Source organism: Pagrus major, chromosome 1 (genome assembly GCF_040436345.1).
Source record: "Pagrus major chromosome 1, Pma_NU_1.0".
Taxonomy (NCBI): domain Eukaryota; kingdom Metazoa; phylum Chordata; class Actinopteri; order Spariformes; family Sparidae; genus Pagrus; species Pagrus major.
In genome coordinates this window covers 8401484-8427032 of record NC_133215.1, presented here as the reverse complement: position 1 = coordinate 8427032, position 25549 = coordinate 8401484, and the positions used below count along the sequence as shown (strand labels likewise).

At 40.7% G+C, this 25549-nt stretch overlaps 1 protein-coding gene across 1 annotated transcript; it reads left to right on the top strand.

Annotated features, from left to right (window-relative positions):
* Positions 1-16511: 16511 nt before the first annotated feature.
* parn (poly(A)-specific ribonuclease (deadenylation nuclease)) lies at positions 16512-25223 on the top strand. Its single transcript, XM_073478093.1, has 26 exons — positions 16512-16597; positions 16871-16948; positions 17042-17121; positions 17229-17296; positions 17981-18062; positions 18217-18277; positions 18396-18564; positions 19204-19266; positions 19373-19411; positions 19493-19535; positions 19624-19704; positions 19831-19887; positions 20112-20189; positions 20284-20327; positions 20424-20466; positions 20620-20695; positions 20776-20886; positions 20981-21050; positions 21152-21207; positions 21810-21896; positions 22249-22323; positions 22413-22581; positions 22677-22804; positions 23342-23408; positions 23492-23658; positions 24475-25223. Exons 1-26 carry the CDS (start codon positions 16579-16581, stop codon positions 24519-24521), a joined length of 2058 nt encoding a protein of 685 aa, XP_073334194.1. The 5' UTR covers positions 16512-16578; the 3' UTR covers positions 24522-25223.
* The last annotated feature ends 326 nt before the right edge of the window (positions 25224-25549 follow it).

The window sequence follows — 25549 nt, the reverse complement described above, 5'->3', positions numbered from 1 at the left end:
TGTGGGTTCTCCCTCCATCGTGATTGTCTTGCCCCGCCCTGATTACTTTCACCTGTTCCCTATTACCTGTTCCCTCTGGTGTATATATAGTCCGTTGCCAGTTTGACTTTTGTCTCTGTACTAAGCGTTCCAGCCTTGTTCCCAGTGATCGAGTGTTTTTTGGTTTTTGACTCCTGCCTGTTTTTCCTCGACCCCATCTCTGCCTAACCCCTGCCGGATTTGTTTGCCTTCGCTGACTGACCTCCTGTGTACCGAACCTTATTAAGTAAAAGACTTTTTACTTTATCTGAACTCTGTGTCAAGTCGTGCTTTTGAGTTTTTCTGATGAGGCAGGCATCTGGCTGGATTAGTGGGCTGGCAGCTGTTCATTCATAAATCTGTATCAGGAAACTTACAAATATATATTATTTAGACCCATATTCATAAAAAACAAAAAGAAAAGAACCAGCATGTGCGAAAGTAAGTTACAGCTCTCGACTAGTGCGATCCACATTATTCTGTTCCTGGTGGACATTTATATTTAATCTCTCTCTCTTTAAAACCTCACGGCCAAATATTAAAATCATTCATCAAACTGAACAGAGAAGCGACACTAAGTCCTAAATTAAATGCAAAATATTCAAATGCTGAATCATCCTTGGTTTGGAAAATACATCTGTAGTTGGTTCTGGAAAGACAAATGGTTTCTTTGCTCTCAATTTACTCATCCACTGAGCACCATATTGATTGGCTCTGAATTAATGGAAAAATCTCCGGAGACAAGTGAAAATATTCACTCACGCTTGTTTTCCATTTAAAATTCGTATCAATTCCTTCTACATTGTTCCCGGCAGCAGCGGACAAAATATATTACATTTATTGAGAGAGAGAAAAAAAAACTTTTGAAGCCATAGCAAACTCAAATTAAACTCAGAAAAACATTCTGAATTACTGAAATTGGAAAAATGTGACAGTGAGCAGACAAATAAGACAAGCTGCACACACACACACACACACACACACACACACATTTGTCAGGCCAAGATAATTTCCCCCTTTACACAGTTTATGAGATGACAAATTTTGCACTTTCTATCGCATTACATTTCTGACAGTAGCTTTAATGAGCAAAAGGTTTGAATTTCAGCTCTCTTTTTCCTCTCCGATGTGTGTACATGTGTGCATGTTAGTGTGTGTGTGCCTGTGTGACATAAAACACAATCTCATTTCCTGCTCGTCTCGCGGCTGCATGTCAAGGCCAAGATGTGCTGGATGTCAGTTTACGACTCACAATCAATCCGTCTTTTGAGCACGTGCGATAAACTCTTTACATGCATGATATCACATGTGCAAACCGATGATTTAAATACACACGATGCATGAACACACTCACGGAGGCAAGCTGCAATAAGATAAGAAGAAAAAAAAAAGTTTTATGTCTAGTTTGTGCATGAAAAACAGACATAAATGTGTGTATTTGTGGGTTTAAGTGTGTGTGTGCGTGTGTGTGTGTGTCTGCTATTGTCAATTTACAAAATGAGAATAGCCCCAAACCCTCACATGATCCCGTCTCATTATTTCTCATTTCTTTTCTCTCCTTTTTTTTCTCTTCATTCCTCCGTCGTCCCTTTTCTTTCCCTTCAAGGCTAAACTCAAGCTACCTCAGAATCCTCCCTCAACACAAGGCTGTATGAGATTAACTGTGTGTGTGCGTGTGTGTGTGTGCATGTGTGTGTGTGTGTGTGTGTGTGACAGAGAGAGACAGAGAGAGATTTACCATAAATTCTATCCACTCCCGTCGCTCTCTTTGTTTTCATCACACACACCACAGATAGATAGATAGATAATCTTATTTGTATGTACTCCATACTGACAAAAATGGGTTTTATCTGAACTGTGGTTGAAATGATAAAACCGGTGTGGGGGGAAAGACATAACCTGAATGATTCATTTTTGTCTCCTGTATTTGTTTTTTTTATTTTTTTCCTGGCAGGGTTTCTCGTTCCAGTGTTTTTCGGCTGCCACTATCAAACCTCTCTGAAGTGTTTCTACAGATGAAATATGGGCATGCAGAGCATCAGAGGCATGACACAAAGAAAAAAGACATACTTACTATCTATTTATTTATTGCTTAAAGTTCTGTGTGATGACTTTTTCAAGGTAATTTTAATTCTTTCATTTTTCTTTTTTTTTTTTAAATGTCCTTCAGGATGTAATGAAGCATTTAGCTTCAGTCACACTTCACTGTGAACACAGGACCCTGCAGAGCTGCCTCCTCTGATCTACAATGTGCTCGACACTCATTAAAAAGCTGGAGCACCGGACAGGCTATGCAGAACCAGCCCAGGTTATACCGAGCTGGCCAGCTCTGGAGGAGAGAGTCAGGTGCAAAGCCGGACCTTCTGGAGGAATAAACACCTGGGGCCAGTTGCACCAACTGCTCTTCACTAAGCCTGGTACTAACTGCTAAGTCGGTCTTAATTAAGACCAGTTTTAAGAATGGATTTTATGTCGGTTGCCCCAATTAAACTTGGGCCTAGTCTTAACTACAGTATGCCGGGTCTGAGCGATGCATGTCCACTGCATGCACGACTGGATTCTGCTTGGATCCAGAGCCCTTTACCGACGGGAGGAGAGCTCGGAGATTACTTTTAAACTTTTTGGGATTAAAAAGTGTATTAATCTTTACTCCTGTTTATCAAACTGACTGCAGCAGTGATCCCTGGAGGGGACCTCCGTTGTCAGGTGTTTATGGACTGTAATGTTGACTGCTGACTGGGGCTGAATGTACTTTACTTCATGAACGATTACAAAGAGGAGAGAGGAAAAAGAAGAGAGAGAACCAGAGTCTCTGGTGAGTGCTGAGTTGAGTGATTGACCTGAGTGAAACACTATGGAAACTACTACTGGAAATGCAAATAAACACAAATGATCCCGCGATCAAATTCGTTTCCCTGATGGTGAACACACCATTAAATAACCACTATTACTGATGAAAATATATGTTTAGTTTAGTTGCATTTTCAGATTTCCTTCCTCACTCTATCCCTGAAGCTATAGCAACTGGCTACCGAATGAAACCCACCATTACCTTGAGTAAACCTGTGGTTTTCTCTGGGTTTGATCATTGCTGGATGAATGTTAGCACACACCTTAAAATATAAAACAAAGTTCTCGTCGCTTTTTCAGCCATTTTAATAAATAAAATGTGTCCAGATACCAAAGATAAAAAAACAAGAGTCTGGTGACATTGTGTAAAGGGTCAGAAAGTCCAGGTCGGGTGAAGGCTGGGGATGATGGATGGAGACATAGATGGGAATGTCATCTTCATACACAGCTAAATCTATGAAAAAGAGCAGCGGAAAAATAGATCCACACGGCTTGTTGATTTACAGACATACCAACTCTAAATCTATATTTCTTTAGTCAAAATGAAAAGCGTGAGCATCCTGCTGACACTATATATCACAAACTCTATTATTCATAAAGTGAATGAAAGAATGTAACACAAATACTTCAGCTGTTAAAGACAGCATGTCAATACTTTTTCTTTCATCATTTATCCGGCAAGTTGTTGGTAAATTCCTATGCCAGGGTCATCCACTGCGGGACCTTCATACACCACGCTGCAGAAATGTAATTCGGGCTTTTACTGAGAAGCTGGTCGGGCATTGACTGATACAGACAGCCAGACTGGAGTTCAAAGAGAAAAGGGAACGGGAGGATCATCATATATAAATGCTAAAAGAGAGGTTGATAACACACAGGGAGGAAAAGCAAAGAGAAGGTTATGTGAAAGAGGCAGAGGAGGTGAATAAAGGACGCCAAACACAGACTACAAAGCAATAAGTAATAAGACCTGAGAATTTTCTGAATCAATACATATCACACAGTGAGGATACTGTGATGTAGTTAGCTCACAGATAATTATTTAATTCTTATCTCAGCGCCTTGTATCACCTCTGTGATGATAAGCAGTCATTGCTTTTTACAGATTTTTTACAGCGTAGCAACAACTGCGAGCTTTTTGATGATAAAGTTTGAGTTTTTATTTAAGTCTTCGTTTCCTCCAATTGCCTGCAGACTTTTCAGCTGAGGTAGCTGTTTTCACCTGGAATCACCATCACCATGAGGCCACGGTGGTCCTCGTTGCTAACACATTTTACTTACAGCATGCTGATATTTTATGGGGCGGGAACAATGGCAGTGGTAATTGCATCAAAGAAAGAAATAAACAACTGAACTGAAAAAGGCAACACTGGCATTGAAAGAGCTTTCTCATTAAAATGCTGACCACACAGCCTTATTGTTTCAGTGTCAGTAGGCCATATTCACACGGCGGCCATTTTCCTCAAATGTCAGGCTGCTGTGTTCCCGGTTGCAAGTTGTATAAACATAGGGAATCTGACAAATTGTTATCAACTCGCCATTTCCTGACTGATCAGCAACTGTAAAGACAACAAATAGTGAAAATGTGGAATGAAATTTGGCCATATTTTAAGCTACAATGGCATATTTGATAATGCCTTTAGCTTCTGTAAGACAACGTTAGCTTTCAACCACCTCCTTGGTACAAGACGGAAGTAAAACACGGATGTAAATAAACGGTAATGTTAGCTAGTAAGTGGTTTAATGCTGATGTTAGCTAATAAATTATCAAATGTGTTGTTTTGCCTTGAGTTATGGCCCAATGTCCCTCCAGATTTTCGTTATCCATCATCTTTATAGTTGCTGAAGCGCTGAAATGATGACAATTTGTCAGATGTCCAACGTTAACACGACTGGAACACAGCAGCATAACATTATCCCGGCATTTGAGCACTGGATATAATGTTAGAAGTTAACGTTTCAGCAAACCACTGATGCTTATTAGCAGACTTTCACATCAGGAGGTGGAGGGGAAGGGGATGGCGTTATTACAAGCTACAAGGCCGAACAGGCAACCGTAGTTGGACCATCTGTAGGTGTTTTTGTAGTGACCAGGTATTTTAAGTCCAACCACGAGGTTTTCTGAACCCTAACCAAACGGTTTTCGTGCCTAAACCTAAGCAGAGCATAAGAACAGCGCTATGACTAGAGAGAAATGGAAAATTCAACCTAAACAAAACATTTATTCTGGTGACTGGGTTGTGTTGAGATATTTCACAAGGTAAGTGTCAAATTTGACCTGCAAATGGCATCAGAGGATAAGTCATTAAGATTCATCCTCTTGTGGATATTCGCACCAAATTGTTCAGACATATTTCAGTCTGTAGCGGCCGGCTGACATTGCCATCCCCAGTGCCACTAGCATCACCAAAAAGTGAGGCAGCAGCTGACTGACTGTGTGACTGGCTAAATGATGAAGTGACTGACATGAAAGTGACTGACTCATGGACTGACTGACATCAGACTGAATGGCCAACTAATGCACTGTGTGGGAAGGTACTTACTTGTCTGTGCATCCATATAGCACCCTCTGCAACAACTGGTTCTTTATAAATAATGCACAGTGTTTTCATGTTCGTGTCACTCTCATATTTTGCCCGCACACCGACTGAAGATAATTGAGCTACATCGCATACACAAGCCTATACACAAAGCGCACTTATGTCTCTACACTCACGAGTGTCAGTACACACAGCTCATTAAACCACGGCTCAAACACACAACTTCTGTCTTCATTAAAGTGTATTCTCTCTCCCTTTGTCACACACAAACACAAACCCACCCACCTTGATTAGTTGGTTGCCATCCTCCCCCACAATGTGACGGTATAATGGACAAAGCGACGACGTTCAAATGGAAAGCAATATTCTGACATTAATCCAATTAAAACAATACTCCCATTAAGGTTCTGCCATGTTAACAGCAGTATCTAATTAGCTTGACCCAAATAAGGTCAAAGCTTGGAATAAAAGACGTCAATCTTATTATTGAAGGGCACTTTTGCGCATGTATATGCCTCTATTAAACTATGACTCACACAGTTTTCTTGGCATTTTGCGTCACATACAGCAATCCAGCTGCTTGGTGATGCATATGCTATCACTGTGCGTGAATCAAATCTTATATATAGCCATGGAAAGGACAGAGCCAAGTTAAATTTGCACAAAGCAGCGTCAGGACAGAAAGTCTGTCGCAGTCCTTGTAAATACAGTCAGCTACGCTGAGTTTCCAATGGCCTGTTTGACATCCCAGATGGTGGGATTTGTCCAAGCTTACGTGTAGTGGATTTGGAGCCAGATTTCAGATTGTGAATGGATGATGAAGTTTATTGGGCTATAACTGCAGGAAAAGTTAGTAACTATTTAACTAAAATACACCTATGCAGTCTAATGCAACACGTTCAATAACCCCTTAAAAAAATCCTGCTTTTATGAATCAGTTTTTCTAATTCTGATCACGTGTTCACATCCCATGTTGTTAGAGATGGGAAAGGTTCCAGTGTTTACTGAGGATGGCTGTGTGATTGCAGAATTAGTCATGTGAGAGCTGGAGATGATATGCATCTACAATGTTACACTACATCAGTGGAGTTTGAGTTTAAGTTAAACAATGGACCAAATCAGATATGTCATAGTTTTAGAGTATGCTTCCCTGTTTGATGTTGATGTAAACACTACAATCTTTATGACATGAACACAAAATAAACACAGATTATTCCCATGCAGGATCAATTAGTTTCATTACACTCGCCGCAATCAACAAACCTGTTGATGGGAATCTTTTGCGAGTTCAGTTCGAGTTCAGCTTTGGTAAACTTCTAATGAAGAACATTGAGTAATTGACCAATGACAGTGTTGACCTAGAACAGACAAAGCCATCATAACGTATTAGCTACGTTGCAGTGCCAACCACTTTTGTGTAAGCTCTGCTGTGGAGTAAGCCGCTCCACAAAGGGAGCGATGTACGACTCCAACTATCAAAGTTACAGGCACTAAAAGTGTTGTTTTTGCCACTCACAGGCTGAGATGGTTATTCTAAGTGTCTGACAACATTACGGACATGGTTCTTACGGAGATAGACCTTAAAATTTCAAAATAAGATCTGTTTTTGTCACCAGAAGCATAAGTCTCGTTCAAAGAGAAGTCTTGCTCGAAAACCTTGCGAGGTGAGTTACAGTTGTTGCCTCATCTAGATTGTCAAAATCAGTTAAATGCAGAGTGAGAATTCTCCTTGAGTTGTGTTTCTGGTTTCTAAATGGATTGTACTCTTTTACAAAACGATTAATCTGTGCAGGAACTGTTTCCGTAATGTTGTCTGACACTTAAAAATACAACCTCAGCCTGTCAATGCCAAAAACAACACTTTGGCTGTCAGAGTTGCCCCAAAGGATTTACAATGCTGCCGTTGCAGCAGTGTCATGGCTGCCAGCTAAGGAGATCCACTGGACCTATCTGCAAAACTTTCGGTAAGTATGAATCATTCACAAAACATGTTAATATAGATAAAATTTTAAATAAATTGTCTTTGTGCTGTTTTCAATTGAGTACATGTCAAAGAGGATTAGCAAATCATCATGTTCTGTTTTATTTATGTTTATGCACCTCAACTTTTTTTGGCAATCTGGGTTGAACCTTATTTTGAAAGGTATTTGTCGTTTCTAACAGGCTATAGGATTCACTGTATGTTTTCTATCCTCCCTCAATGATGGTTTGAATGGCGATAGTGGTGAATGTGTGTCTTCTCAGTCAAATTGAATGCATGGATAGATAAGATAAAAACAAAAAAAGTAGGTATTTTAGGTAACTGGGACAGTTTAGATGCACGTGGATTGCTGGTTGTGATCTAAAGAAAAGCTGGCTCACCAAAAAGACTCAGTTAACTGAACTTAAAATAAAAATTGCAGTCAGAAGGCATTCTTTTAAATGTAACAGTTTTTCTCAAATGCTTCGTGTTGGATGAAAAATTGATTAATTCATCGGGTCTATCCAGTCAGAACGAGCAAGAAATCTGGATCCAGCCGTGCCCGAAAGCCATTTTTCAGTTAAATGAAGTGGCAACTGCAATTTTTTTTTTTTCACCTCTGTGGGAATATTTTAAAACAGCACTCCATTTATACCTTAAATCTTGGCGTCAGAGTCAGATCCAGGCTGTGTAACAGTCATAAACAAACACATGATTTTAAACCACACACACACTTTTGAAAACCACTGAACTGACTTATTAGAAAATAACACTGTGTCCCCTGTGAGTGCTGGAGATATTGGAGGTATTGGTTACACCTGTTGGCTGTGATGATTTCATGTGTAACGTTAAAGGAGCAGCTTGTAGTGATGAAACCTTCTCAGAATTATCAAGCACAGTCTTTCAGCTCAACTTTTCTTGATTTTATTTTTTTTTTTTGGTCTGGCAACTTCTCTGTTCTGATGAACTTTCACTGCTCTAATCATCCTAGTTTCCAGCCACAGCAGGCAGCTGTTTTCAGCAAATAAAGGCTTTCATAAACCAATTGTACAAAGTTAGCAACCAGCTGGTGAACATAATGAGGCATTTAGCAGCTAAAGAGCCAGAGATTTCTCTGAGGAGTTGGTGGAGACTACAGAGGATCAAAAACATGAGCGAAGGATTTAATTCAGCAGGTGGTGAGAAACGCGGATGAATGTCAATGTGTCAACCGGCAACTGTTGCTGACATGTTCACCAAAACAATCTTTATAAGGTGATCATGCAGTTTGTCCATGTTGTGTTTCCAGCTTGATCTTCTGCCCTCTAGTGGCCAAAACATGAATTGTTGCAGTGCAGCTTTAAAGGTGCATTATGTAGTTTTGGGGAGGACATTTTAATCAGAAGAGAAAGAGCTTCAGTGACTGAGTGTTGGTTTTGATGGCTGTATAAAAGGACAACACAATTTCATACTGTTTTACTTTGTTTATATGTGGCGGACCCTGCCACCTTTCTAGCGTCAAACAGTGTTCTGGACCTTATTTTCCTCTGAGAACAGCTTGTTTATTAAGTTATTGACAAAAATATTTTAATTTAAATATTATATGTGTATTTTGCCTCATTAATAATGTAAATATTAAAAGTCTGGGTTTGGTTTTACAGGCGACACGCTGTTTCACAATATAGTAAGTAAGTATACTTAAGGTTTTATTTATATATTGCATTTCAGAACAGGCTCCAAAGTGCTTTACAAAAGGACCAAACGATTAAGTCGAGAGATAAATGCAACACAAACATTACGATCAAAACAATTAACACAATCCAACAACTATAAAGCAGTTAGAAGCATCATAAAGCAGAATGGTTCCCAAGACTCAAATATACACCACAAGCCTTCACAGCCTTGTCCTTGGTGAGGATCATGCCTCAGAGTGTTCGTGTTTTTTTGTACATGTGAAAGACAGAAAGGCTGTAACAGAGAAAGCTAGCAGGCGTGCTGGATGCTTCTTCACTCAGCTGAATGATGAAAGCGAGTGTAACAACAGAGCTGCTGAAAGGTGAATAGGCTCAGTCTGATCTATCTATCTATCTATCTATCTATCTATCTATCTATCTATCTATCTATCTATCTATCTATCTCACAGCTACAGATAGTATTGGACATTAAAATGGGGATAACACTGGCAGTTTTTTCACAGAACTGTATGGTAACTGCCTCCTATCTTGCAGAGTCAGAGGGCTGGGAAATTGGAAGTGATTCATAAAATTACTGTGGCAGCGAGTGCCATCGCAGGCTGAGATTATCATCATCCAATGCTCAGCTCTGTGTATGTGTGTGTGTGTGTGTGTGTGTGTGTGTGTGTGTGTGTGTGTGTGTGTGTGTGTGTGCGTGTGTGCATGTGTGTGTGGGTTCTATTAGAAGTTATGGTCAATAACATCTCCTTGTTGATGACTGTGTTGCATATGTAACACAACAAGAACAACTGCTAACACCTACATGCAAATCCAAGGCCAACATATTTGGCAGATTATTCACCAAAGAGGGAACAATCCTGTTACTCATCATAACACAACTTCAGTGCAAAATATTAGCGAGCACGTTTGGCTCCTAAAGACGGTTTTGAGGCCTGGAGCGCTTCCGTTGTGGCGACTGGATACGCTTTTGGGTTGATGAAGGTTTGATGAAGATGTTTTGTCTCTTTGCTCGTGTTTTGTCTCTTTGCGCGTTTTCTGTTTTTTTGTGTGTCTACTGGAAAATGTTTCTGTGCTTTATTGTTCAAAAAACACATTATCTTTGCTATGCCGTCTGCTACTGCAGCACCTCTATTCCCCCTCTCTCTGAACGCTCTGTCAAAGCTCCTGTCTCTTTAAGGCCCCCCTCCTGAAAAGCCCAGTCTGCTCTGATTGGTCAGCTCTCACAGGCCTGAGCAGGCACCGCCCTCTGTGTTTCCCCACCAGCTCTGCCGGTGCTTTTGCAACAACGGCTGGCTGGTGGCACGGCTGAGGGCGCTTATATTTACATCACGGTGAAATGCAAGTTGTGCCTGAAGGATAAGAGCTTGTCAGCCGCATCATATTCTAGACTTTAAGAGCCCGTGTTGTATTGTTTTCATTGAGACAGCTGTGCTTGATACTGCTTGCCTCTGCCCAGTTCGCTGTCAGATTGTTGGAAAAATAAAGAGCTGTAAATGTTATATTGTGTCTGTCATTCCTATCATTAGGCAGTGGAGTTACTGTACCGATTGTGGGCCATAAAGAAGGCTACAAAATGACGGTTGGCTGCACATCGTCTGGACAATATAACCGACATGCGCAACGAGTCGGAAAGGGGTTTTACCGTAATTTTTGGTAAGTCTGAAGTGCACTAACACGTTACTTTTCTCAGTAGATAATACAATATTTATTTCTTTGTTTTAAACAGCACCCGTTATCTCTTTCCTTTGTGGTTTTGCCTCACTTATTTCTGTTTGTAACCATTTTCTAAGCTCCCAGCAAATTAATACATTTGCTTTAACCATTAACACCTGTTTTTTCTTTGTTGTTGCTTCCCTTCCCCCCCAAGTGAGCTGGTTTGTAACATAACTTGCAGTTACAGTTGATTTCTTGAATCTCTCGTGGGCTCCGTGCTCTGCCTTTGTACTCAGAGTTGAGTCTGTGCTATCCTCGTGTGTGTGCGAGCTGCTGAACGCGCCTGCGCGAATGTCGCCAAGACAAATTTGGATTGTGACGCTCCCGCATATGTGTTTGGTTTGAGATCTCAATCGCATCTACGGCAAACAATGGGGAACCCGGAGAGGCTGGAGATGCTGAAGAGACTTTTTCAGAGTTTGCAGCACTTCTCTATTCATGTGTGATAAATTTGGAGCCATAGATGAAGCCTTTTCTGCAGCTACTGGTGATGGAAAACGGCAAATTCTATGAGTCTCACCTCCGAGAGTGAGACTTCCTCCTTCTTGTCTCCGCAGCTGAGAGTCACTGCAGCTCTTCCTTTCATCCGAGTCAAACCCCTCATCCTCCCACAACTTCTCTTCGAACAAAGAACCAGACCAGAGAGAGGCAGCCAGCAAAGCTCCTCTCCCCTAAATTGCCATCAATTTATTCTTTGTTCTTACTTATCTGTTACACTTCCACAACTCTGAGAAACTTTTATCCCTTTCACAGCCACATCTCTGTTCCTTTCCCTTCCCCACCCTACAATTATAGAGCGATAAACCACACTTATTCATTCCTCTATTTGGCCTGAAAGCAAATCAGTTTCTATTCACTTGAGGACCAGTTGGAACAGGGTGTGTGCGTACGCGTGCGTGTGTGCGCGCCTTGAAAGCGAGTAGGACGTGTCAACAGCAGGTTTTTGCTTGTGTGGTGCCACCTAATCTCACGCATGATTAGGAGAGCAATAACACGACTGTCTGAGCAGGTTACAAAAATGTGAGCTCCCCTCTCTCTCTCTCTCTCTCTCTCTCTCTCTCTCTCTGTGTGTGTGTGTGTGTGTGTGTGCTTTTACGTGTGAGACAGCCTAGAAAATGTTTATTGAACCACTAACTGTCACATTACAACCAGACGCTTTCTTTCTTCTCTCCACCTGTGCTCCTTCAGTCTTAAGTGTCCTTTTGTTTTTATACCTGCTGCAGAAGAAGGAAATCTCAGACTCCTCGTCCCCTCTGACCTCCATCCAACCTTCTCGACTGCTGTTTCTGCAGACGTATCCTCCCTCTATACCACTACCAACCCTCTTCAATCCCTTCTTTTGCGCTGTAAAAGGCTGATTGCGGAGACGTTAAATGTTCTGATCAGTAAACAAACAGCACACAGACGCACTCTTGTTCGACAGTTGCTAATGGTTTCCCCCTCAGGCGGCCTTTTCCTGAAATTTCTGCACCACTTTTCCCCTGCACCCCTAAGGCCTCTCTCTCTCTCTCTCTCACTGTGACTGTACTTCAGTCTTTCATTCACTTCCTGACTCTGCCCACTCTGTGACTCGCCCATTGTGCTCCCTTTTGAATGAAAAAGCTATGATGTACTGGGATGAAAAAGAAAAGAAAAAAAAAATTGGGGGAGAGCAGAGAGCTTTTATAGTGAGCTCAAGCATCCACACACAGGTATGTGTGTTTGTGTGAGTGTGTGTGTGTGAAAGAGGAGAGTGGAGGGAGGGGCTGAAAGCAAGATGGCAGCTCAAATCGTGGAGTGTAGCGCCCCCATGTGGTGGCTGTCTAGTTTGAATCATGGTCAAAGCAAGGATCATTTCAAACTTACAAGGACACTTTATTGAAGTTTTGGGACATTTTGGATTTTAGTGTTTGCAAGCAGTGGTGGAAGAAGTATTCAGATCCTTTTTTTTAAGTAAAAGTAATAATACCACACTGTGAGAGGTATAAATAGTACACCACAAGTGAAAGTCCTGCATTTAAAACCATTCAAAAGTGTTCACAACCTCATCCAGGCCCTCTGATCATGTTGTTGTTAGGCTAATCAGCGTATTCACTGGCTGTGTCTGTTGCTAAGTGTTAAAAAGTCAAAAATAAAAGTGGTTATTATACAGAAAATTGGTCAGCGTTTTACTATTTTATCTGTTTCATTTGGATTAATATCACTGCTGCATTAATGTGTATGTTGTATTTTACCGCTGGAGATGTTAAAGCTCCTATTTGTAAGAAAAGTAGATCTTTCTCATTCTCAACTCATCAAGAAATGATGCTTAGGGATTGTATGAGGGGTTGGTGGCCATCCCAAGGCATCATTTTGTGAAGAGTAGGAAGTGAGACTCAATTTTTCTCACAAATACCTCTTTTAAAGGAGCTGATTTTATAATTCGGGCAGATTAGATGCTTTGGAGCACGTAGACGCACATCTTATCAAATCCATTTATTTAGCATCCATGTAAACAGTTTAGATGGAATCTCGTATTAGACTGATTTCAATAAGATTGGAGAAATGTTGCCCATGTAACCACAGCTAATGTGAGCATGTTGATGCTAGGATTAAGCCCACAGAGCTGCTAGCAGTGCAGCCTCCTCGTCTGGTCCTCTTTCATTCGGACATCGGTCTTCAAAGGGCACTCTAGCACTCGGAGGATCAGGCCCACAGCCTCAAAATGACCCTTCTGTGAGTATTAATGGCGTCCTCAACGCTTCACAACAAAAGTGTTCAGTTTTTTACATAAAGCTCAATGTCACAAATCACAAATTAGCCTCAAGAGCTTTACAATCTGTGCAGCAGACCTATTTAACTGACGGCCTGTGGGCCAAATGCAGCCCTTTCACAACCTCACCCCGGCCCTTTGATCGTTTTGTTAGTAGGCTAATCAGCTTATTCATTGGTTATGTCTGTTGCTAAGCACAAAAAAAATAGTTATTTCAATAAAACGTTTTAACCCAGACTGTTTAAGCAGAAGGAAATCATGAGAATCAAACTGAGGACCTACTTCTAAGATTAAAAGTTGAGTTTTCCTGAATACGTAATGTTTATTTTTCAATTTTGAAATGTAATAAAGTTGAGAAAAAAATAGTGTTTTGTTCCAACACATTTAAATCCAGAGTTTACAGGTCAGACACCTCCTGGCACTTCTAAAAAAAGTATAATAATAAGCCTGCTGTACAGCATACGATGCCCTCTATTCTTAGACCATTTAATCAGATAAGATTCAGATTCAGATAAACTTTTAATGGGGAAAAAAAATGGAACAAACCTCACGAAGAGCAGCAGAGGACGGATCCCTCTCCGAAGGTTGGACCTCTGCAAGAGGAGGACGAACACATGCAGCCCTGGCAGAACAGAGAGACAGGAGGGGTCATCACACATGCAATAGATGTCACATTATTTCAAGTGGAAATATGCATATTTTTCTTTGTTCTTTTGTTTTACATATTGGTGAAAATGTGTGTTAGTGTATATTTACAGCTACAGTACATAACTGTAACAACTTCAAAGGTGTGTGACCCCTGGGGCTTTTGTATGACCCATTTCTTTCTTTTTTTTCTTATAACATTTTTATTAAATTTGATAAAGGCAACAACACATGGACACATGACAAGATGATAACATGCAACAGCCTCACAAAAGATCATAAAGACAACGAAACGACGACCTGTTTAAATGAATATATCGAAGCAGAGTTGAAAAGTGAGTGCAGGAATTCACTCATTTTCACTGAAGGTACATATGAGCATTCAAAAATGTGATTTTTATCCGTTGACAGGGATAAAATACCCCAAATATCTTTTTTTTTTTAAAGTTTCAACAATTTTCAGCTCAAAAAAAGAGCAAAAACATGGTTTGGGGGAAGTCGATTTTCTGAGAGTGGACATGTGGAGTGGATGTCTCATCTCTGACTCACTCACTGGAAGAGTTCACTGATGTGTGATGGTGAAAAGAGTGGGGAAACCTTTTAGGGATAATATTTTACCGAAATGATTCAGGTCTGGTCCAGATATTCTACATTTCCGTTCGCAGGTGTAACAGACCTTAAAACCACATTATGACATCACACACATCATTTCTTTAAGCTGGACAGAGTGAACTGAATGTGGTTGCAGTTTTTCAGCAACACATCACAAATCTCCCTCATTCTGTCACACAGTGTGTGTGTGTGTGTGTGTGTGTGTGTGTGTGCGTGTGTGTGTGTGTGTGTGTGTGTGTGTGAGAGGCGACCGCAACAGCAGTAAATCTGAAACGACACCTTAAAGGTCATTCAAAAATAAAGGCATCCCATAGATCAATTGTGATTCAAGTGCCCTCGCTTAAAGTTCAGCACACACACATGAACACGTGCTCCCTCCCACTCTCACTTCCACTCATCAACCACATTTAATTAATCTGTTTAATTTGCCTTATCGTTTAACACTTATGTAAGCATTTGTCACCATGTCGTGCTCTGCTGAAATCTATTTTTCCCACGTCACTCTGATCCACATCCTGATGTTTGTTTTTCTATTGTCTGTGAGTGTCTTTGTAAAAGATTATTTTGATCTCAGCTGCTGATTTTTGTAATTATTTTCTCCTCTGCTTGTGTTCATCCTAAAGAAGATGATAATTATAATGTAGCATGATTGTAAATCGCAGCTCGTTGGCATACAGACAGCTATACTTGACTTACAGGAAGATAATGCAGATTTCTGTTTTGTGTTTAAAAGCCTTAAATTTGAAGGCTAGACAAGACTTTTTATTATGTATTGTCAAAAATGATATAAATCGACAGTTTTACACCCCTGGAGAGAACATTAGACATAAAAAGCTGAAGCCTTTTCCAGCTTGCGTCATTAAAGAAAAATAAAACCTGTCCGTACTTTTTGAAATGTCATTTTTGCATTTCAGTACCTCACCCCTGCTTTCACAGTCGAGACATGTTTTTGTGAAAAAGACTTTTATATCCATCTTAAAGTACGAGCTGTAGATAATAATTGCAGGAACTGTTCTGTCTCTCGCTGGCAGCCTGACTTCAGAGGATTCAAACAGGAACTTAAACACATAAATGTAGCAGATTTGATCACGATCCACAGAAAGTAGCCACAAATCCTGCTCAAAAGCAAGGTGGATTACTTTCAAGCTACGTTATATTGTGTCCGACTGTGATGGATTTGTGTCCAACATCCGTTTCTTGTATCCTTGCCTTCATCTTGCGTTTGATAGCTGTAGACCATTCTGACCTTGAAGAATATAGAAGACATAAATCAATGTGTGTTATTTTGTGCACAAAGCATATAGATGAATGTGTTTGGGGTCTTAAATTAAACCTATTTTATATCAAACCCTGACACCAAAATTAAATCTCGCTGAATGAGGTCATGTTACAACTAGATAGATAGATAGATAGATAGATAGATAGATAGATAGATAGATAGATAGATAGATAGATAGATAGATAGGTGATTTTGCTTATTATTTAGATCCAATTGCTGTTTGGAGATGAATGCATATATCACACAATAAAATTAAAAAAAACATATAACAATCAGCTTTACAAGATGATTATTTGAGTATTTTTTTTTAAAAATATATTATTATTATTCCTTTTATCTTCTTTGTACTGCAATCTTAGATCCCCGTGGCGTGTTTGTGCTTGTAGACTCAGGTGATACACAAAAGATTATGTTTACCTGCTGTTTGTGACCGCCTGTTTAAATAAAGTTGATACAAAAAACCCCTTAAAGGAAGAACAAAAAAAAAAAAGGCAGTTGACGTATGCTAGCTCATAGCTAACGTTAGCTGTCAGCCGGGTTTCAGTCATTGTGCAGGGATGGAGGTGACACGCCGAAGTAAGTAGCCAGCCGGATTTTTCTCACTGGATTTTCAGCTCACTATATCCATCGTGCCAACACACAACACAGCGGTGACCTGAGGTGTTTAATTAAAATGCACAAGACTCCTCCATTCCGCAGCGTTTGTGCTGCTAGCTGGCTTTTCTTTCTCGCTAGCTAGCTAGTCGGTTAGCTTAGTATGCGGCTGCAGCTTTAGCTCCGTGTGTGTTCCTCTTCTGGTATAAAGCACGCTGTCCTCACGTTAATGTACTTTTTCCTTCCCCCCCCCAGATTTTAAGGACAGTTTGAACGCGGTGTACAGTGCGATAGAGGAGGCTGACTTTCTTGCCATCGATGGAGAATTTTCAGGTAACGGTGACAGAGTTTAGGTAGAAAATGAGAGTGAAATAGCGAAGGCTGTGTGTGTAAATTATGGTGTGTGTGTTTTTTGGTTTTTTTAAGGGATAAGCGACGGTCCTAATGTCAGCGCACTGACCAACGGGCTGGACACACCAGAGGAGCGATACACGAAGCTTAAAAAGGTTTGAAGAGTCGGGCTGCACACCTCTGATACACCCTGGTTCCCTCCTCCATTGTATGTTTGAACACGTCCAGTTGACTGTTTCTCTCGCTGCTCTCTGCCCACCAGCACTCCATGGACTTTCTGTTGTTCCAGTTCGGCATATGCACATTCACATACGACCAGACAAAGTCAAAGTGAGTGATGTCTGCTTGATGAATGCATTACTTTTTGGATTTGATATTGATCATTGGTGACTATTTTTTTAGAAGCACCATCTCCCCGCCACTCTCATCTGCTCATATTCTTAATTACACCTGTGAATTGTTCAGACCACGTTTGTTCATTTTCAGGTCCAGAGAAAAAGTCACTTGTGGACGAAATTAAATGTGTGTGTGCTGCATTATCTCCTGACTTAAGCAAGGCTGGGTAACAACTGGACAACAGCCCTGTGACCCCAGAGCTCCATGTTTCCCAATACTAATGTGGCCCTGTCTCAAAGTCTTGCCTTGACTCGCTGTGTACTCAGATTTGGGCTCTTCTGATGCATATTCTTTAATTATGTGTTAAATAAAAGGGATTACACAAGTCCAGGTAGTGTTTTAAAAACAAACTGTGGGGTCGACAGAGGCCCAGCCACTCATTTTTGCCTTGGAAGTGCTCCAGCAGGTGAACCCAGCCGCTTTAAGTGTTGACGTTGCACACATTACAACACATTTAATATTGTCCAAACAAGCAATAGTTTACATGGATAACCTCCAGTGCCACTGTTAAATTTTAAGTTGATCGGTTGAAGTAATCCATCTGTTTAACGTGCACACAGCAACTGGAATTATTCCACTAATCCTCATTGTTCTGTTCTGTTTTTCCCTTCTCTGCAGGTATATTATAAAACCTTTTAATTTTTATATTTTCCCGAAACCGTTCAACAGGACGTCCCCTGACATAAAGTTCATTTGTCAAGTAAGTCAGTGTTATTCGGGGTCGTTGGTCATTGACTTTTAATAGTGACAATATTTCAGATTGTTAAACAGCCTGTTGACGCCTGTTTGATGGCTTTTTTTTTTTTTTTTTTTTTTGTGGAAGTGAAAATGGATCATTGTCTTTGTCATTTCAGAGTTCCAGTATTGACTTCCTGGCCAGTCAAGGGTTTGATTTCAACAAGGTGTTCTGTAATGGTGAGTAAACCACAGAATGACTCATGTCTCATGGTGTGTAGTGCTTGGTGTAGAGCCATCATTAACCTTCAGGTCACAACACAGAAGTAACATTCTGATTTCTCTGGTTTTATTAAAGGGATCCCATACTTAAATCAAGAAGAAGAAGCCCAGCTGAGGGAGCAGACAGAGGAAAGGAGAAATCAACATGCTAATGGTGTAGGCACCCCGTCCTACATCTCTCCATCCTCCTCCAAAGGCCCCGCACACGTACCCGAGGAACACAAAGACTTCATCAACAGGGTTGTGTGAGTGTTACACTACATATGGAGTACTTATGTTTGACCTGTACGAGGCATATCTGAACATGCATTAAAGTAACCAAACCATACTGGCACATTGCCGCCTCAGCAAAAGAGGCATGACATTTAACACAACAGCATCGGCATCTAGTGTAGCATCGGGAAGCCCTTTGTTTTTCCAGCTTTTCTTCTAATGACAGACCATCCTTTACCATCCCTGTTAGATGGCAGTTAATCTCAGCTTCTGCTTTAAGTGTAAGGAGCTTCAAAAACTGGTTGTCTCCCCAATTTGCAGACATTTTCAGTTACTGTTCTTTGTCTTTGAGATAGCCGCTAACTGCTGCTAGCTCCCTTTTTTTTTGTAATCGCCCAGTGTTTTGTCACACAGCATGTTATCAGAATATCACACCCCTACCCCATCAGTTGCCAGCTTGAAGGATGAACAACAATGCCCCTCCATTCTCTCTATGTACCTTTTTTTTGCAGAATGGCGCAACATGTTTCGCCTTGAATGTGCAGTGTAAAAGGGGCTTAAGAGTCAGAGTCCTGTGTAAATGTCATGTTATCCTGAAGCCAACTAAGGGCAAGAACACAACTTTTACATGATTTATGTATCTGCTCCTTTTTACTCCGTCTTCCTCACAGAGAGAAGGTTGAGGCACTCTTCACTAACTCAGAGAAGACTTTGGACTTGGAGCCATGTACTGGGTAATCAAGCCCATCACTCAAAATACAACACTTAAACTAAATTTGTATCTAGCATGTACAGCGTGTGTTTTCCAAATCTCTACTTACATATATAATATTGTCCCAGGTTTCAGAGAAAGCTGATATACCAGACGCTGAACTGGAAGTGAGTATCATTCATCTGTTTTGTTGTTTTGTTGTTTTTGTGTTGGTTTGTGGAGGTTTAAGATTTGTCTTGCTTCGACAGGTTTCCCAAGGGGCTTCACGTGGAAACCATCGAAACAGAAAAGGTAAGAACATATTTTATTTCAACCTATGTTGCCCTTTGTTATATGTGGAATGATATAAAATATTGATGCAAGTTCTGTATGTATGCAGAAGGAGCGATACATCCAGGTCAGCAAAGTGGATGAAGAGGAGAGGAAGAGGAGGGAACAGCAGAAACTGGAGAAAGAGCAGGTAAGTTTGAGTTCAAGATAGAGTTTGAATTTAAAATGTCAGTCAGATTCTTGTCCTGATTGTGAGCTTAAGGATGCTCTACTTCAATTCTAATATTTTTACCCCACACTTCTCCGTCACCAACAGGAGGAGCTAAACGATGCCGTTGGATTCTCCAGGGTCGTCCACGCCATCTCTAAATCTGTGAGTGGACCTCAGTGTTTTTCAAGTTCAACTGTAAATCAGATTATAAATCTCGAGTGTCATTATTAAATGTGTATTTTAAACTCTTAAATCAGCAGTTGAAATCCATCACTTGTGTTGTTGTGTTAAAATGGTATTTTCTGTTGCTAATTCCGGATGTTTTTAAATATTTTGGCTTTGCAAAGTCTGACTTGTACCTCCAAACCATTTCATCCGACACACAGGGTAAACTTGTGGTTGGCCACAACATGCTGCTGGATGTGATGCACACCATCCACCAGTTCTACTGCCCTCTGCCAGAGGTACAAACTTAAAATTGCTATTTAAAATACAGAGCTTGGCTGCCTTAAATGGCAGTTATAGTGAAGTGATTTATGCCAATGCTCTTCTCTCCAGGATCTTCAAGACTTTAAAGAGGTCACAATGTGTGTTTTCCCAAGGTAATGTTTCCCTCTTGTCTTCACATCGGTTGCTTTGGATTTATTTTCTTTGCTTTGTTTTACTCAGCGCATTATTTTTTATCTATCCACCTGCAGACTTCTGGACACAAAGTTAATGGCTTCCACTCAGCCTTTTAAGGTAAGTGGTCCTCTTCAGTGCTACCAGGGGTGTTAGAGAAAAATCAATATCCAACTAAACTGATTGGACGTTATGTTTAACTCACATAGTCTACACAACTGTTGGATAACACCGAAAGCCTGGGTGGTGATGATTTTGTTTTACTTGTTTCAGGAAATGATCACTAACACCTCACTGGCAGAGTTGGAGAAACAGCTGAAGGAGAGCCCCTTCAAGTCACCACAAGTTGGTGAGTAAATATATTAACACTCCCCTCAAATGCTCTCAAGTCACAAAATCCCGCTGACACTTTTCTTCTGTCCCTGCCAGAAACGGCAGAGGGGTTCCCCAGTTATGACACAGCCCAGGAACAGCTCCACGAGGCTGGCTACGACGCTTACATCACTGGCCTCTGTTTCGTCTCAATGGCCAACTACCTGGGTAACGCACACAATCACCGTGATCCTCTTGGCAAATAAGAAAAATGTCTGCATACATGTTGTTTAACTTGCGTGACACTTTACTCTCTTTACAGGCTCTTTCTTAACTCCACCCAAAGGGTACATCTCTGCTCGCTCCAAGCTAATTGAGCCTTTCTTCAACAAGTAAGAGATTCACTTTAAGTTACTGTATTCACTGCTCTCTTTCAAGAAGTGCCAAAATCTTTAAAAAATATATATTTTTAAAACTTCTTTGTCTATTTAAGGCTTTTCCTGATGAGGATAATCGATATTCCCTACCTCAACATCACAGGACCAGATTGTGAGTACGATAATGCAGCACAGCAGCAATTAACCACATGCTTTGAAAAGTGTCCACACTTAAAGGCCCCCTGTGGAGTTTTGAGCACTAGCAGCAGGATCTCGTTTTGTTCATATTGTGCACACATGATACATATTACTGCTGCCAGATTCACACGATTCCTCGGAACAACACATGGTGGCCGTAATGTTCAAAGAAATGTTGCAAAACACTCATGCAGGATGGAAAATATGGATTTAAACTGTACACTTAAAAAAAAAAAAATCAAATGTTCTGAAGTAGGAAGTTAATTCACGAGAGACACAAAGTGACCTTGCACTCGGTTTATTTATAAGACAAATCCACAGGCATCTTTTTAAAGCTGTAGTTGATCAGTTTGGACCAGTAGGGGGCAGAAAAATACCAAAACAAACTAGCAGCAATAAACTAAGTTTTTGCTTTAATTTCTCACACAGCCATTTGTCAACTTCAGCTTTGGATTTGCTTTTTATTCATAGTAGTTTTAATTTAAAGCTTTATTAAGGGACATTTCATATCAACTGTCGCCACTTCTTCACCTCACCTGTTGCTCTTTTTCCTGTCGATCTCTTCTGTTCCTACAGTGCAACCTAAAAGAGACCACGTCCTGTATGTCACCTTCCCAAAAGAATGGAAGACGAGTGACCTCTACCAGCTGTTTAGTGCCTTTGGTAAGCCGTGATTTTTCAAGGCTGTCAATGAAAACGGTCACACTGCACACTTAACTCCATGCCCCAAAAGGTTAATGCAAACAATATTCTGATACCACTTGGATCTTCATCGTCAGAATGTTTTAAAATGGAAACCCAATACCATCATACACACCAGTAGGCTGACAAGCTCGGTGATGGCAAGTGTGGTCAGCCATCAGAACTATTCTGGGCAATCAACAATCCAGAACATCCAAAACAACTTCGAATTTAAAAAAAAGTACACATAGAAAGCTACAAAGAGGAAAACGGTAAAGGCAAAATTCTGCTAAGACCTGGTAATACTCACTTTGTACTTCTATTGTCCACTCAGGAAACATCCAGGTTTCATGGATAGACGACACGTCAGCATTTGTGTCCCTAAGCCAAACAGACCAGGTACAGATAGGTGAGTTTGACAGCTGACTCCACACACCAGACTGGACTCTTTATCTGCACAATTTTTTTTTTTAATGTGATCCATTTCAACATCTTCAGCTATGAACACCAGCCGCTACGCAGAGAGCTATAGGATCCAGACGTATGCAGAGTACATCCAGGCTAAGCAGGACAAGGAGAAGTCTGGCCAGACGCCCAAAACTTGGGGAGAGGACGGCTGGGTGAAGTCTCACTACTCCACTACTTCTGCTGGTTTTGGTTATCCCAGGTACACCTCTGCTGCTATACACTGCATATTTCAACATAACGCTCACACAGTTTCTGTTTATGTTGATGTATGTATGGTCTTTTTTTTTGTTCTAGGGGTTTGAGGAAACGCAGCATCAGTCCCGTTCAGGGAGAGCAGGGGGCCAGCGACGCTCTAATTACAGATGGCTGGAGTCACTACTCGTACCCGGATAGCGCAGGCAGCAAGAAGATGAAAACTGATGGTGTGTGAACGTACTACTTTGCAGCAGGTTTTCTTCAGGGAAAGTACTCGATAGTGATTCAGTGAGGGAGATAGTGGGTGATATTGAGAGTAATTATCACAACCAGTGGGATAAACCGATTACCCATCATACTTTGAGTTACACCTGAGATTTTATGTCGTTAATGGCCACCGGCTGCAGAATGGACAGATCAGATGCAGTCCTGATTGATAAAATATTAAAGGACATTTACATTGATGCTGTCTCTATTTTGTTACATCCCCAAAATGGCCAGAGGATGAGAGCAATAACAAACTGAATTTTAAATCGGGATAAAAGAACAAAGCAAATGTATTGACGATATAAACGAAAAGTTAAACTATTCCTGGAGGACCATAACAGAAAACAAGCCTACTGGCAATTGGTCATGTTCGAGGAGCCATTTATCCCTGTATGTCTTGCTTTTAAAGTTTCTTGGGCAGTACAGAGCTTGTGATGCTAACTGTATCACTCCTAACAAAGTAACTTCTTGCACTGTTTTGTCATTGTGTTTCCTAGACATAAGTGGACAGGCAAATACAGACGCCGTCGAGAGCAAGACCTCAGAGGGATGGTTAAAGACGGCGTAAGTAAACAGGATCATTTATTCTGTCACAGTTATCCTGGTTGCTGTGATTTAAGTATCTTAATGGTTGCTGTCCTCTGCAGAGATTCATCAGAATCAGCAGGGTTGAGTCCGATCCCCGATGACGAGGAGGAGGAGGAGGAGGGGAGTCCTGAGGGCATTGATCCAGCCAATAATAGTGAGGGCACGGTCACCTGGCAACAAGCCACAACGAGGAAAGGTCAAAAGAACAAGAAAAAGAAAACTGAAGGTGAGTTTGTCAGTGCGAGGGCTTCCTAACCCTTTGAATCTGCCAGACAGTTCAAACGGTTAATCAAAGGGTAGAAGTCTAAGAAGAAGCTCTCCGTCATACTCATCACATTTATTTATTTTCTTCAGTATCAAAAGTAATTAATTATTATCTGTACATCTTTTGTTTAAACATTACGTTGTAAACAGGAACTGCTTGTAGCTAATGCTGTGTGACTGGCCATTATGTAAAAATAATCAACAGGACAAAGGCAAAGCTAGCAGCTATTTCACTTCTTGTTTTTAACTACTAGATATGTAAATAGGATACTGTTTGGATACTTGTTTCTGCGGCTGCAGCGTGAAAGGATGAAACATTTATGTTTGAACAGCTTGCACACAAGAAAAAAAACAGTCATGTCATGTAGATGCATAAAATTAATTAAATAAATGCCAAGGAGCTCAACGGATAAAAGTCTACAAATAGAAAATGTTAATAGTTTGATCAAATCAATAACAAACGTCTACAGAGCATTTAAAAGACGTGTAGTAGATGTGCCAAAACTTGTAAACAAAGCAAATGAAAACTGAGAAAAAGGCGGGCAAGTGGTTAAAAGCCTTTTCCTTCATCAGCTCCAGACAAATGTGTGTCTGAGGATTGAGCCATCTTGCGTCCTTCTCATCTCAGAGTTGCACATTTATGAACTGAAGTAGAACATTAACGTTGAACCCTGTTAAATGTACTAATGGGCAAGGTTTCAGTACGATAACGTGCAAGTCAAGGCACTGGACGTGTGGATCTTGTTCTCATCTGTGTGTCCGTCTCTCTCTCGTACAGGTGCTGAATCTAAAACATCACTGTTTGAGGTCCCAGAAGTTTGGTAGCGAGAGGTGAGGAGTGGAGAGGCCACTGCCCCACACCGAGCTCCTGCTCTAGGTCTCTTCGTAAGCACTTGGGCCGCCCTCCTCTAAGGTCGTACATCACTGGGAATGGTGCTCGCCCTAAATTCATTCGTTCACTCAACAGCTGTGGATACCGTGTCCAGAGCTACCAGCCAGCCTAGCTACTTGACTGGACTATTGAAAGAGAGAACACAAGCCATAACGACAGCTGCCATATTTTGATCTTGTACCAGAGGAGCAGGCAACTCCTCTGTGTAAACACGCACACACACCACTAGAATCTAAAAAGCTTAACTCCACAAATGTTCATTTATTCTGTGTTCAGACTGGAATCTGCCACCACAGCCACGCCATCACTTTGAAATCATCCATTTTAATGATCGTCGCCTCCGTCAGTCTTATATTTTGTGAGTGTGGGTTGTGTGCGAGTTTGTGCATGTGAGGGAGATGTACATTTTATCCAGTCTTTGTATCCCTGTGAAACTGTTTCATAAATCTTGAGAGACAAAATACCTTTACTTTTCTTTACCTTTTTTGTGTTTAATGTTTTGTAACCGTGTCAACCTGCAACAATGTTAAAGTATGTTCAAAAGGTGTAAACGTTAAGATGACGTAAACATTTTTGTATAAGAAAGTTTTATTTCCTTTGAAAAGGGGAAAAAAATTAAAGAATGTTTCTTAGTATCTGTTTGTTGTGTCTCATTTGTTCCTGAACTCACCCAAGTTGAATTGAGGTTGTTCTTCACACTTTCAGTCGTTGCACTGGGCTTATTTAAAATTTCAACACTGTTGCTTTTCACATGCCTTTATTTACAGGTCCTTTTGTTTTATTCTGTGCTCAGGGCTCACTTGCAAATGAGACCTCAAATGTGAAAAATGTGGAGATTTTCATAATTTATGATAGTAAATTAAAAGCCTTTGGCAAAAGAAGCAATTTGAAGGAGTCACTATTGGCTCTGGGAAATGGTGATGCTATTAATTTTAGAGTAAACAGTCATTGAGGTTGTTGG